This window comes from Ceratotherium simum, chromosome 25 (genome assembly GCF_057802395.1).
Source record: "Ceratotherium simum simum isolate JZ-2026a chromosome 25, ASM5780239v1, whole genome shotgun sequence".
Classification (NCBI taxonomy): Eukaryota; Metazoa; Chordata; class Mammalia; order Perissodactyla; family Rhinocerotidae; genus Ceratotherium; species Ceratotherium simum.
In genome coordinates this window covers 5,672,487-5,686,789 of record NC_141924.1, presented here as the reverse complement: position 1 = coordinate 5,686,789, position 14,303 = coordinate 5,672,487, and the positions used below count along the sequence as shown (strand labels likewise).

The 14,303-nt window shown below is 57.4% G+C and overlaps 1 protein-coding gene across 1 annotated transcript in view; it reads left to right on the top strand.

The window, feature by feature from the left end:
• Positions 1-14,303, top strand: part of ARHGAP8 (Rho GTPase activating protein 8) — a 73,611-nt gene that overhangs the window by 24,178 nt on the left and 35,130 nt on the right. Inside the window, exons 4-5 of the mRNA XM_087448765.1 lie at positions 8,629-8,716; positions 12,861-12,992. Of these exons, the coding sequence (XP_087304891.1) occupies positions 8,629-8,716; positions 12,861-12,992 (220 nt within the window). The remainder of the gene's footprint in view (positions 1-8,628; positions 8,717-12,860; positions 12,993-14,303) is intronic.

Here is a 14,303-nt window from a genome sequence, read left to right as displayed (position 1 = left end):
CGCCAGCTGGAGACCCAGGAGAGCCAAGGGTGTAAGTCCCGGTCCGAGTCCTGGAGAGCCAGCAGCACCGATGTCCACAGTGTCCAAGGGCAGAGAGGGTGGCCGTCCCAGCTCAGAGAGCAAATTCGCCCTTCCTCCACCTTTTTGTTCTACTGGGAACCTCAACAGGTTGGACGGATTCGAATGCTGGTCTGCTCTGGACACACCCTCACAGACACCCGGAAGTAGTGTTTCACCAGCCATCTGGGCGTCCCTCAGTCCAGTCAAGTTGACATGTGCCATTAGCCGTCATAGGCAGTGACCTAACACACTGACTTCTCTGTCCCCTGCGCCGAGCTCCGTGACCGTTAACTCCCGTCCCCAGGGAGCCAGAATCTTGTCCAAGTGATGAGCAAAAACAGGAATAGTTCCCAACAGTTGGAGGCCCCAGAGACAGGAATGGTAAATATTTTGGTGCATGCCGAGTGCGGGAGGAACAAGGAGAGAGTGGGGATTCGCCGGGCGTCCAGCCGTCTCAAGGCCCAGATGCTCTTTTTAGGAAACCTTTAGGGTTTAGGTAGGATGGATGCTGGACTGGCTGTGGGGGATGTGGACTCACAGATCAGGTGCCCACAAGAGGAAGGCAGGAAATACACTTATGTTTCGTAAGACATGAGACACATTATGTTAACGTGCAATGGGTTTATTATTCTTTTAAAGTGAATGAATAACTGAATACTTAAAAATTTTCTATTTTGGGCTTCTGATATGATAAATTTCTATAGAAACAACCTACATTTTTGTTTTAAAAGCTCTTTGAGGTCCTCAGTAATTTTTAAGAGTGTTGACAGATTCTGAGACCTACAAGTTTGAGAACCAGTGTCCTTGTATGTGATCTAACCAGCTGAATGGCACTCGTGCACTGGAAGGGAATGTGTATTCTGCCTTGTAGGGGCAGTGTTCTAGGCATGTCAGTGAGGTTAAGTTGATTGACAGTGTCGTCCAGATATACATCCTTAGTAACTTTGTGTCTTCTTCTGTCAGTTACTGACAAGAGGAGTGTACCAAGCTCCACCATTGAATTTGTACATTTCTCCCTTTGGTTCTGTCCATTTTGTTGGTGTGTTTTGATGCTTTGTTTCTTGGGGTATATACGCTTAGGAGTGTTATGCCTTCTTGATGTGTTGACATTTTTGTCATTAGTAAGCGGCCTTCTTTACGTCTGGTGACGCTCCTTTATGAATGCTCCTTGCCTGATGTGTCTGATGCTGATATAGGTACGACGGCCACACCAGCTTCCTCCTTGGTGTTGGTAGGATGTGCCGTCTCCATCCTCTCCTTCAACCTGTCTTAGTCTTTACGTATGAAGTGCATCTCTCATAGACAGCTTATCACTGAGTCTTCTTTTACTTTTACCGAGAGGTGGCTGGGTAGCAGGAACCACGTTCTCCGCGTCTGGCAGGGCGTGCCGAGGGGTCCACACTTGGTCGTGGCGGCTCTGGGGAACCTTAACCAGAGGACCGACATACTCGGGCTTGTGGTTTAGGACGATCCTTCTTGCCGTGGCGTGGGGGATGCTGATGGCGGCTGCAGGAGGCAGGGAGACGGATAGGAGCAAGAATGGGGTCCGAGTGATGTGGCAGAGGCGTGGAGAGGAGGGGATGAATTTGACAGTTTAAAATGTTGCACTGGAGGGCTAGCAGACTGGGAAGGGGCCTTGCGGAATGGTATGGGGTTTCCAGGGTTGCAGAAGGGAAAGTGGAATTAAGAGATGGGGGCCCTGGGAAGTAACTTGGGCTGGTTCTTCTTTTAAGTGACTCGTCTCTACCTGCTGTGCTAGGGGCGACCCCGGGGGCTGGGACAGGGTTCCCTCCTGGCGGGAGGCTGTGGGTGTCCCGAGGTTTGTTGTGGGTCCCTCAGTGCTGTAAGGGACGGTGGGCTGCCTTGGGGTTGTGCTCAGGCTCTTCCTGGAGACACTCTGTGAAACCGGCTCAGTTGCACAGTTGAGCTGCGTCCTCACTGCTGCAGATAGCCTGGGGGATGATGGCTCAGGCTGTAGTCCTCAGGTTCCAGAAAGTTCTCTTGTTTTGGAGTAGAGTTCTCACTCTTTTAAACACCAGCTTTTTGAGAAGTTTAGCCATTTTAAAGAGAACGTCTGATGACCTCAGGCCGTCCTGAAAAGATGCCAGCCTTAACCAGAGGTCATCAGGAGTAAGGAGGAGACAGCTGGAGAAGAGCTGAGCCGAACCAGCTGTACACTTGGGTGAAACAGATTTCACAGTCAACGAGCTAAAGCAAGAGAAATCGAAATGTTCCAGCCTGGATGAATCAGCGGCTAAGGACAGAGGAGATTATTAGAGCAAAAATCACCGTCGCAGAAGTCTCCAGTGGCTTTTCCAGGTGGGGCACGTGCGAGAGCAGGCCCCCGGGTTCCCTCACTGGTGGTCGGTCCTCTGTCCCCCTCCTCCCAGGCCTCACCTTAGCGTCCAGCTCTGTCCCCTCGCCCCTAACTCCAGTTCACACTCCTGTGTGGGCCTGGGAAACATTCAGGACCTGGAGCCCCTCCCTCCTGCTGCTCCCGGAAGCGGCACGTGCCATCCAGGGCTCCTGCTGGGGGATCTGCTTCAGAGATGAGCAGACATTAGTCCTCACCAAGGGGATCCCGTTAATTTCCACCCCCGTGCTGAACAGCCAGAACCAAAGACTCTTGTCAAAAGTAATTGCGAATGATCTGTCATGACTTAAGGGGGTTGTATATTTGGCCAGATGGAAGCTTTGTAGAATTTTAACTCTTAGATAATGTTTTGTAAATAAAATTGATGTCAATGTTTTAAGAAGTGGTCATCGTCCGAAGCTCCGGTCTACGTCTGGGGCTACGAGCTCAGACAGAGATTAGGTGGTGGGAAGCGGAGGGGGCAGAGGGAAGGTTCTGGCCCGCGAGGATCGGATCTGGAGAGGATAGGCCCGCTCCCCGAAGTGGGGAGCGGCAGAGAAGAGAGACGAGGAAGAGGGACACGCTGGATCTGGTCCTGCCGGATGACGCGTCACTGCCCCACGCCCACGTCTTTCCTCGCAACCCGTCCAGCCCCCAGCCGGGCTTTCCTGCAGGATGCGGAGCAGACGAGTCTTCAGATCTCCCTTCACTTCTGCAGACAAGGTTAGCAACCTTAACAGAAAATCCAAAACAAACCCCCACAGCGCTCCCGACGAGGCTGCCGCCTCGGTTATGCGTTTCCGTCGGCCTTCACCCCGAGCAGGTGGTGGATCCTCTGGAGCGAGTGACCATCTCGGCTCAGGAAATCATCTCTTTGTTCATAAACTGGCTTCTCCCGCCGTGGAGACAGAACGATGTTGTGATGTAAACAGCGAGGGGAGAAGGTGGGGCCTGAATTAAGCTGACGCCTTGCAGAATTTGCATTTTATTGATGGTTTTCGTTTCCTTCCATATTGTGTCATTTTGAAGCCCGTTTTCGATGCGATGGCCTGTGTTCACGGAGAACAGCGAAGGGGTATTTGTTCACGTTGACAGGTGTCATTAACACAGACGCGCGGTGACTGCTTCCTAAGCGGGAGGGCTGGTGCCCGGGGATTGCTCACGGCTGCCCAGGAGGCCTGCACCGGCAGCTGTGGGGGCATGAGGGGCCTCCTGGCTGGGCACGTGGGGTACCCGGGGCAGAGGAGGCTGTGGGGCCGGGCTGGGGGTGCTGCCTTGGAGTCAGCCAGCTGCAAGCATGAACCCAGCTCTGACACTCACTTGGCCCCTCTGTGCCTCAGTTTCCTCCCCTGCCAATGAAACAGCACGACTGGAAGCTCCCAAGTCCTGCCTGGCACGTGGCAACAGGTCACATGTATTGAGCCACCTACTGTGTGCCAGTGCTATGCCAAGACTTTATTATTCAGGTTGTTAGTGTAACCCTTCCTGTGCCCTCCAACCAGCTTTATTATTACCTCCTTGTTGCAGGTGAGCAGAGGCTGCCCGGGCTGCCCGGCTGGTGCGTGGGGCAGGGGCGCTGTCCCTGTGGGCTGAGTGCCAAGCCTTTGCTCTCTCCCTCCCTCCTCCTTTTTCACTTTTTATTTTGGAAATTTTCAAATGCATCAGATGTAGAGAGAATAGCATAAGGAACCCAATTCACCCACCTCTGCACTTGCTCTAAGCTTGTAAAAGTTTGTCGAATCTGAATAATGCTGTGATGTTGGTTTGGCAGGACGCTTAGAAATCTGTTGATAGGGCCGGCCCTGTGGCTTGGTGGTTAAGTGCGCGCGCTGTGATGCTGGCGGCCCGGGTTCGGATCCCGGGTGCGCATCGAGGCACCACTTCTCTGTCCAGCCTGAGGCCGAGTCCCACATACAGCAACTGGAAGGGTGTGCAGCTGTGACATACAACTATCTACTGGGGCTTTGGGGGCAAAAAATAAATAAAATCTTTAAAAAAAAAAAAAAAAAAAGAAATCTGTTGATACGACAAGAAAATGGTAAGTTAGGTGCCCTTTTGGTTTTGGGGGGAGTAAAAAGCCTTCAATAGTAGCTGACTTCACAGCTCAGCATCATGCAAGTAGATGGATCCTACAAACAGTAGGTGCTCAATAAGTGTTTATCAAATGAGTGAGTGAAATCATTCAGTGCTTTATACAAGTGGGAGGCTCATGGGGAAAAGGAATTGGGCTTCCTGTGGGTGCTGGGTTCCCACCCCATCTCCACGTCCCTGCCTCGGTGCCTTTGCACGTGCTGTGCCCTCCTTTGCAGGTGGCAGAGTGGGAGGGGCTCATGGCCTGGTCAGCGCCCCTCATACCCTGTTGGTGGCTGAACTAAGTCCAGCTCCTTAAGTGGGAATTCATGGTTTCGACCCTCCCTTGCCATTTTGCCCTTGTCTCCACACCTGCTCCGCCCTCCGGGCCAGCTGCCCAGAGCTGCAGGAGCGCGTCCCCATGCCCGGCCAGCAGGGGCCCTCTCATCAGCAGTAGATCTGTGCGCTGCCAGGCGGTGAGCCCCTCCCACCTGCCATGGCAAACCAGGAAGCTGGCACGGGGAGGGAAGGGTGTGTGTGTGTGCTTGCGTGCGTGTGTCTGTGTGTGCGTGCGTGTGTGTGTGTGTGGAGGGCGCTGCGTCTGTTGAAGGCCTCCTGTGTCCTGGCGTCCCCAGAGGGTGCTCATTCTTGGTCACCAAGTTCCTCGGGTTTTCTGGGAGTCCGACGTCAGACTTCTCATTGGGAATTCCCTACTGCTCCCCATTGGCCCTGGGGTGGCCGTGCTGTGCCCTCACTATGGCGGGGGCATCCGGCCCCCACCCTCGTCCCTGCTCCTCTGAGGCTCCCCATGCCTCTCCCTGAGATCCCCGCCTCTGTCAGGCGCTGAGTGGCTCTGCTTCTGGCCGCCTCTCCCTGTCGTGGGGTGGGGTGCTCTGCTTCCTGCCTCTTCCCAGCCAGACGGTGCCTGCCTGCGGGTGGGGCCCTGCTGACCCCTGCCCACCAGGATGCTGCGTGGATGTCGGCTGAGTGCGTTGGTGGATGAACCTCACTCTTCCTGGGATCCGCCGGCCTGGGCAGCTGCCCACAGGCCTCCCCGCCCCTCGTCCACCCCAGGACATTTTCATCTCCATGCCAGGGACTCTTGTCCTTGATGGAGCACCAGTCCTTGTGCATGGGTCCACCTAGTGCCCCTCCCCCGTCGGCCCCACCCACCCCATCCACACACAGACTGGCTCCTCCTCCTGGGTCCCCTCCACAGTAAATGGCCTGGCCGCCAAGCCAGCAGTGGGACCTTCTCCCTGCCCCCTTCACTGGTCACTCCACAGTCCTGGAGGTCTCTGTCCCCCTTCTCCTCACTCCCTTCCACCATGCAGTGTCCACTTGGGACATCCTGCTTCAGGCCATGCTCCCCCCAGCGGCCGGAAGGGCCTTCCAAATGACCCATCAGATCGTGACCCTTACTCCTCCTCACGGGCTCCCCAGTGTTGACAGGCCGAAGTCAGACCGTGGCCCTCCTCATCCCAGTGGTCTCGACCCCTGCCTCCCACCACCATCTCCCATTCGGGCCCCGCAGCCCGGGGTGGCATGTCTGTGTCAGACACACAACAGCTTTGCCCAGACCCCGTGCTGCTCCTCGGCCGACCAGGGTGTCCCCTGAGCCGATGCCCGCTCTGCCCTCCACAGGTCCTCGTCCACACCCTGGTTCGTGCTTCCTCTTCTCTTTCTGGAGCTCGGCCTCCACGCTCTGGCCTGCTGGGTGGAGGACCCTGCACAGCCCCTTGGTCACACATCTGGCACAGGGGACCGTGGGCTGGCGTGCAGGGTTGTGGGACACCGTAAAGAATGTGTCTGGCCCCTGTCCCGGCGTCCTGGGAGGAGCCTCCAAGTCCGTGGACTTCCCCGAGTGATGGGAGTGTCTTCGTGGTTCGTGATAGTTGATGCAGAGAGGTGACGCGTGGAGGACCCTGGATAGCTGGTGCTAACAGGATGACCCGGGGTGGGGCTGGGTGCCAGAGAGACCAGCGTGTGGTTAGAGGGCTGGGGCTGTGTGAGCTCGGGGGTTGGACGCTGAGATCAGTCAGTTGGCAGTGACTCAATCAGCAGTACCTATGGATCCATCCGCTGATCGCTGCGTATCGATTGAATCACGAGTCACCAGTCAGTCCTACGTAACGAAACCCCAATAGCAGCTCTGACCCCGAGGCTCCGTCGAGCCGCCCTGGGTGGTAATGACACGTCGATGTCCCCGAATCCGTGGGGAGAGGGCATGAGGCTCTGTGTGCAGGACCCTCCCCGACCTCCCCTGTGCGCCCCGCTGCTGGCTGGCCCCGATTTGTCTCCTTTATAAGAACACTGTGGTGGTAAGATAGCAGTCTCCCGAGTGCTGTGAGCTGGGGAGTTGTCGATCCTGAGGGGGTAGTGGGAACCTCCAAATCTGCACCAGCTGGTCAGAAGTGGGGTGGCCTGGGGACCCCTGACTGGCAGCGGGTGTCTGAAGTGGGGGTCGGCGCCCTTCACCTGTGAAGTGTGGCCCAACCCTGGGTAGAGGTCATTGCTGATGTGCTGCGGCTGCCGGGGGCCCCGCTGGTTCTCAGAGACCCCCCCACATCCCTACCCTCTCCCCTGGGCCGCGGGGCCAGGCAGGGGCAGTGTCTGGTCTTTCCAGAGCCGAGCGCACAGTGGGCCCTCAGCGAGCGCGCGTTGACCCGATCTTCCATTCTCCAGATTATTCAGCGCGTCCCCAGGACTTGCCACTTGGTCTGATGGCGGATGATAATGTGACTCAGTTTTTTTGGCCTTTCGATACAAATGTTAACTTTCTCCTCCATCCCCAGGGGGATCTAATTCCTGTTCCTTCAGTAGCCGCATAAATGATTCCCAACTTCGGAAGCAAAGCTGTTCTGTCCCTTCTGCCGCACGGGCGAGCAGAGACTCGGGCCGGCCGCGGAGCCCCGGGCCTCCACGATGGTAGAAATGTTGGAAACCACTGTACTTCCAGGCAGAGCCAGCGAAGGTTTTGTGCCCGAAGACTCCCACTCTGCAAGGGAAGCAGAGAAATGTGTGGTTCCAGTGCATTCCTTTCAAACGGGAGCTGTCTAAACAAATGGAAAGCATGACCGGAATTCTTAAGGACCCTGTGCAATGAAAAGGCTGCTGTATTTGAAAACAGAAACGACTCTAGAATTCTGAACATCAGGGCGGCTTCCGGGCTCCTGGGCAGAGTCGGATGTGTCCTAAATAACAAACGGCTGTCCTGGACGGGCGGCTGGGGCAGGGACCTCAGCGCACGTGGGTGTGTGTGCGTGTGCATGCGAGTGTGTGCAGGCGTGTGCGTAATCCTGATTCATTACCTTTCAGAGCTGGAGGGGGATGAGAAACCTCTGCTGTCATCCTTTCTCATTTCGAGTAAATATCTGAAAACAGATGTAAATACTTCTTTACAATGAAAGTGAGTTTAAAGTCGTGTCATTTCCAGAAGGGTCCCCTTATTTTCTTCAGGTTGCTGATGATCTTTGTATAATCAGTCCTCCTGTCAACCGATAACTGATCGTTGGACATCATTTGAGCCTCAGGCCTGGCCAGCAAGCCTGGGTTCTGGGGCACAGATGATAGATGGGGTGCTGGCCCTCAAGGAGTACCCCCTCCGCTGTCCCATGTGGGGCCAGCACTGCTGTGTCAGGACAATTACAGGGTCACTGGGGCCATGACGGGGGCCAGGACTGAGCATCGGGACTTCTGAGAGGGCTCCTGTACCCAGTGAGGTCATGTCCCCCAGACCACCCGGCCTTCTCCAAGGCCCAGAGTCCTGGGGGACCCCAGGGGGACGCTTTAATTTTGGGGGGAGGAGGCAGCAGGCAGAGTGGCCAGACGCTGGCTTTGCAGCCAGACGCATCTAGATTTCAGTCCTCGGTGCCCTCGGCCTGCTGTGTGGCTTTGCACTGGCGACTTACCCGTTCTGGGCCCAGATTTCCGTTTCTGAAATGGGGGAGATCGTCTGCAGCACGTAGGCTGGTGGTGAAGGTGAACTTGGCTGATGTATGTGGAGCGTCCTGTAGTAGATGCTCAGGGCGCAGGTCCTGCCTCTTAGCTCAGGTGGGCCGTCGGGAGGCTGCTGGGTTTTCTTCACGCCCGCGGGCATTCTAGGAGGAGGCGGCTCAAGGCTCACGCCTGTGTCTGCTCTGCAGGGGAGGACCGCTTCGGGAGACGGGTCGTCACGTTCAGCTGCTGCCGGCTGCCCCCCTCGCACGAGCTCAACCACAGGCGTCTGCTGGAGTAAGTTCCGTCCTGGGCGTGCGCCCCTCCGTGCGCCCTCCCCCTGTGTGCACACCCCTCTGTGGAGCGCCCTTCCCCGCCCCCACGTGTGTGTCTTCCTCTGCATCACTCTCGGCACAGAGAGAGTGCTCAGGGTCAGAGGCTAACCTTCATGGATTGACCAGCAGGTCCCCAGGTGGGTGTCACATCAACTGCCAGGTCACTGAACCCACCCAGAGGACTGACGCCTTCTCCAGCCCAGGGCGGCTTCAGGCTCACTTGAGCTCTGGCCCTGGGCCTCGGGGCCCTTTTAGGTCAGCCTCCCTCCCTCTCCAAGCCAGGGGAGGCGGGCGCCCTCTGCATTTGCTTCGTTTCCTGCTGCTCAGAAGGAAGCACCGTCCACACACCTGCGTGTGGCCTGGCCGCTGTCACCCCTCCTCCATCTTCTCCCTCACTGCCGGCGTCTGTCCGCTCTGTGCGATGGCCACGTTGCTCCAGGGCCCCTTCCCGGTGGACCCGGAGAGTTCCATGAGCTCTGGAGCTGGAGGGAGTCGGCCAAGTGCCGCTACGGCGCCTCCGCCCAGGATCGCCCTGCGGGTGAGCGGGGGGCTGCGGGCCCTGGCGACAAGCTCGGTCTGCAGAAGAGGAGGCCGTGTTCTGAGGGCAGCGCCTGCTCCGCTGCGGCCGCGGCCGCTGTTTCAAGCTGTGTCCTCCTGTGCAGCAGGTCACGCTGCGAGCCGCGTCCCTGCCCAGCCTCCTGCAGTGGCCAGGGGGCCTGCGTGGCTGACCTTCAACGCCGCGTTTGGGGTGTTTCTTGTGCCCGTGCGGTCACGTGGGTGCTCCAGGCCTTGGAATCTGTTCTCTGACGATGCGCTGATTGCGCTTCCCTCCCGCGGCCAAACCCGCCGGGCGGCCCTGGAAACACTCGTGCGCCCCTGTGAGGGACAGAGAGGAGCGCCGGCTGGCCCGGGTGGACTCGCTCACTCTGGGGACGCTCGGAACCCCACGCGACGGGAGGCTGTGCGGGCGCTGCTGCCAGATCCCAGCTCCCGACTGTTAAAGCCGACTGACTTTTCTACCCATAGAATAGTGCGGGGCAGCCGTGACCTGGAGCCCCCGACTGGAAATGAACAAAGACGAGGTCTGATCGTAGAAGCACCTGGAAGCCTTTGGGCTCGTTGTTTCCTGAGAATCCCCTGACCCAAGCATCCGATCTGGTCCGTTAGAGAATCTTCTGACAGCAGCTGAAGATACAGTGGTGACGGCAAAGCCTTGCTGGGAGCAGGTGCCTGGGGAGCCTTCAGCCAGCTCTGCTGCCGTGTGGCGTGATCGGCCGTGGAGTTCTCGGGTGGCAGGTGACCCCGGACGGCGAGCTGGCCCTCCAGGAGGTGCCGGCCTCCCTGAGGGAGCTGACGCCGGTCTGCAACCCCCTCTCAGTGCTTATGGGGCCCCAGGGAGAGGGGCGCCTGGTCCCGGGAGAGCTCTCATCCTCACGTCCTCTGAGATTAAGCACACTCCTTTGCCAGATTGTTCCATCAAATAATCCATGACCTGTGGGTCAGCTCTGCTGGGCCAGGAATGAGCTCAGGACTTGTTTTCTTGTGAAGACAAAAGTACTCCTGACAGAAAGCAGGGTCCTGGTTGCCGGGGTGGGGTCGGGGGGAAGGGGAAATGACTGCTTAATGGGATGGGCTTTCTTTGGGGCAATGAGAACGTTTTAGAAAGACGTTGTGAATGTACTAAATGCCACTGAATTGTTCACTTTAAAATGGTTCATGTTACGTTATGAATTTTACCTCAATCCAAGAAAAAATACCTCTGACAAGTGGTACCTTGTGCTCTTCCGTGCACCTGCCCAAGAAACCTTCACTTCCGGATGTAAGTGGTTAGCACGGCCGCTTAGAACAGTTGTGTAGGTTTTTCACTGCACAAGGGCATCGAAATGAGGGCCTGCTCTCCAGCTGGTACTCTCCTCACCCAGTGCTGGAATGCATCTGCCTAGGGGAAGGAGCAGCTGTTTCTACTTTACCGAAAGGTGCCCTGTGGGCTTCTTAGCCTTGAGAGGATGAGCCCTAAGGCTTAGCTTTTTCCATGGCTTTTAAGAAAAAATCGACACCAAGTACATCATCCTCCTCTCCCAGTCCAGCGGGCAGCTTTCCTGTGGCCAGATGTGCGCTCCTATTTTTGAAATGGGGGAAGAAAGAAGTCCACGTCTTTGACGTTGAACAGTAATTTAGCTGATGACTTCCCATGCTGAGCCACGGGGCGGATGTGTTCAGGCACCAAGAGGAGCGCGGCTGGCTCGTTTACGGAAGGAACCGGGGGCCCACTGGGCCAGGGAATGGTCCCCGCTCTTCCTAGAGGTGCCTGACATGTATAAGTGAGCTGAGCAGAGACATTCTCCCGATTCCCCCTTTCTTGAGAAAGAGTCAAGAAATGCAAAAGCAACCATCCTTACAGAAGAGACGAGCAGTTCTCAGCGGCCCCGGGACTCTGTGTGAAACTGGAGCTCTCCATCTGCGTTCCGTCTGTGAGGGCGACTCCAGGGGTGGTCTTGGTGGATTATGCCCCCGTGGCTCAGTCCAAAGGGTGTTTGAGACGACACGCTGGAGAGTCCGGGCGCTGAAGTTGCCTCCGCAAGCGGTGAGCCGAAACCACGCCCCGAGTGAGGTCAACTTCGCACCGTCTTTACACGTCAGAGTGATGACGGCGGGGGCACGTGGCTTTCCGGGGCGGGACGTGTGGGTAGGAGAGTGGACCAGAGTCAGGCTGCTCCCTTCAGATCCGGGCTCTTCCAGCCGGGTAGTTTCAAAACCAGACAAGCGGAGGAGAAGCCGACGTCCTTTAGTGCAAGGGGCAGATCTCACCGCCGTGTCTCGGCAGTGAGGGGCCGGCCGCACCCTTGCAGACGGCCAGAGGCTGCTGGCATTTTCTCCTGAAGCGGTTCTGGGGACGCTTGTCCCCACGAGCGCCCAGCCCACCCCGCGGGCCCCAGAGCTCCGGCAGGCTGCGTTCGCCCGGCACGCGGCGAAAGCAGGTGCGCTCGCTGCCACAGCCTCAGAGGAGCTGGGCCCACCTTCCCAGGAGCGCCAGCTAATGAATCACGAGACGGGCTTGTAGGTCGTGACTCAGGGGACCTGATGTGCAGGAACTTGGCCCGACCGGCTCGGTGCCCAGAGCCCCCGCCAGAATGAGGCTGGAGGTTGGGCATGGCCCTTCTGCAGCTCGTCTCCTGCAGGTGGCTGGACGAGGCTCTTCAAGTGGGCCCACAGGTGTGGCGGGGAGGGCCCGAGGGCCCTGCAGCCTCCAGCCGTGATGGTGGACAGGTGGGGAGCTTGGGCTGTGGGGTGCCGGTCACACGACAGAAGCAGGGCGGAGTTCTGCTCTACAGGAAAAAGAAAAAATGTTAGGAGCTAATCCAGGAAGAAGGACTTGCTTGCTTCTAGAAATGCACAGAACAGCAGGGAGTCTGAGACGGAGGGGCCGAGGAGTCCGTCCTGGGTTCGAATCCCAGCTCATCCTCTGTGTTGGTTTCATGTGGCTGTTATAACAAATTACTGTGAACTGGGTGGCATAAAACAACACATTTGTTCTCTCACAGTCCTGGGGCCAGAAGTCTGAAATCAGTGTCGGCAGGGCCAGGCTTCCTCCAGAGGATCCTCCCTCGCCTCCTGGAGCTTCTCCTGGCTGTCTGCAACCCTTCACCCGCGTGGCGGTGGCCGCCTCGCTCTCTGCTCTGCCTCATCCCCACGTGGCCATCTCCCCTCTGTGGCTGCCCCTCTTTATATCTATCTTATCGGGATATGTGTGATTGCATTTAATGCATTTAATCCAGGCTAAACTCCTCCTCTCAAGAGCCTCAGCTCACTCACACCTGCAAAGACCCTTTTCCAAATAAGGTCACGTTCATGGGTTCTGGTTCTTGACAAGGATGACTTTTGGGGGTCATTTTCGGCCTACCACATCCACTCACTAGCTGTGTGACCTTAGGCAAGTTAATTAACATCTCTGAGCCTCGGTTGTCATCTAACAAGCGAGGCCTGGGCCCCCTGGCGGCAGAGTCTCCATGTGGCCGGGTGCTGGCGCCCCACTGAAGGGAGCATGTTTGGTTTTGGTGATGATGAGAAGGAGATGTTCGTAACCCAGTCTCGTGCTTCGTGCCCAGGTATCTGAAGTACATGCTGGACCAGTACGTGGAGAGCGCGTACACCATCGTCTACTTCCACTACGGGCTGAACAGCCGGAACAAGCCATCCCTGGGCTGGCTGCAGAGCACCTACAAGGAGTTCGACAGGAAGTGCGTGCCCTGGGGCCTGGGGGTGGACGTCAGGCTGCGGGCCGAGTGAGGGGGAGGCTCGGGTGACAGGGGTCACGGCTGTGCAGTGGGGGAGGGTGGGATACGGGGGCCAGGCTGGGTGGTAGGGTGAGCCAGGCTGCAGCGTGTGGGGTCACCTCCCCTCTGGCAGGTGCTCCGTCCAGCTTGTCATCCAGGGCAGGTGGGCGCGTGTGTTCTTAAAGGGCCAGACAGTCACTATTTCAGCTCTGCGGGCCGTCAGCTCTCTGTCACACCTCACTGCTCTGCCCTGTATGGCGTGAACACAGCCACAGACGAGACGCAAACGAGTAGGTGAAGCTGTGTTACAGTAGAACGTTACTTACAGACACAGAAATGTGAATTTCATGTCATTTCCACATGTCATGAACTGTTATTCTTTTAACTTTTTTTCAGTCATTTATGATTGAAAAATGTAAAGCCATTCTCAGCTTCTGGTTAAACAAAGCCAGTCACAGGCCTGGTTTGGTCCCCTACCCTAGTTTGCCGGCCCTGGTCTAGTGAACTGTTGACCACACAGCTGTCCCCCAAGTGCCCTTCCCACTGCACAGCGCCGCACTTGACAGCCTGCCGGGGGGCCTGCTGTGTCCCGAGGGGGTAGGTGGGCAGCGTGTTTCACAGATGGAGACACTCAGGCCCCAGAGAACAGGGGTCTGACCCTCGTCCCCCGCTGGTACGTGGAGGGGTGGGGGCCCCTCCCCAGGCCCCGTCTCCCTCTCCCACCCCGTGCTCTGCTCCGCACCATGCGGGAACCACTTGGGAAGGGCTGGGAGCGGTGGATTTTTTCCTGAGATGTCGTGCATAGCAGTCGACTCTGCAGTCTGTGCACTGTCGGCTTCCTGGTTTCCTCCAGGTTTTCCTTCTGCCAAGCCCTTTCAGACCTATGATGGAATCTTCCTAAGGGACGTTGGGGTCAGAGGGACTGCAGGTGGCCCCTGCATTTTCCTGGACGCCCTCCCTCCCGGCTGCCTTTTGGGTCCAGCCGTCATTGTCTGTAGACCCTTGGGAGAAGTTTCCTGGTCTCCTGTCCCATGTCATAGGGGAATGCACCGTGCAGTCATTATCTGGCGTCTCCAGGAGCGTCGGGTACGACCAGGCCCCACCTCCAGCCCTCCCTCATGCAGCGTTCATGGCTTGTCTCAGGAGAATCAACGGCCCCTTCCCTGCAGCCTCATTGTCCCGGAGCAGACAGTCCACCTGCAAAGCCGCGTGTTTATGAGTGGGTCTGTTTCCTGCACCCAGCCGCACCCCCTGACCCATCTCTGCATGGGAAGG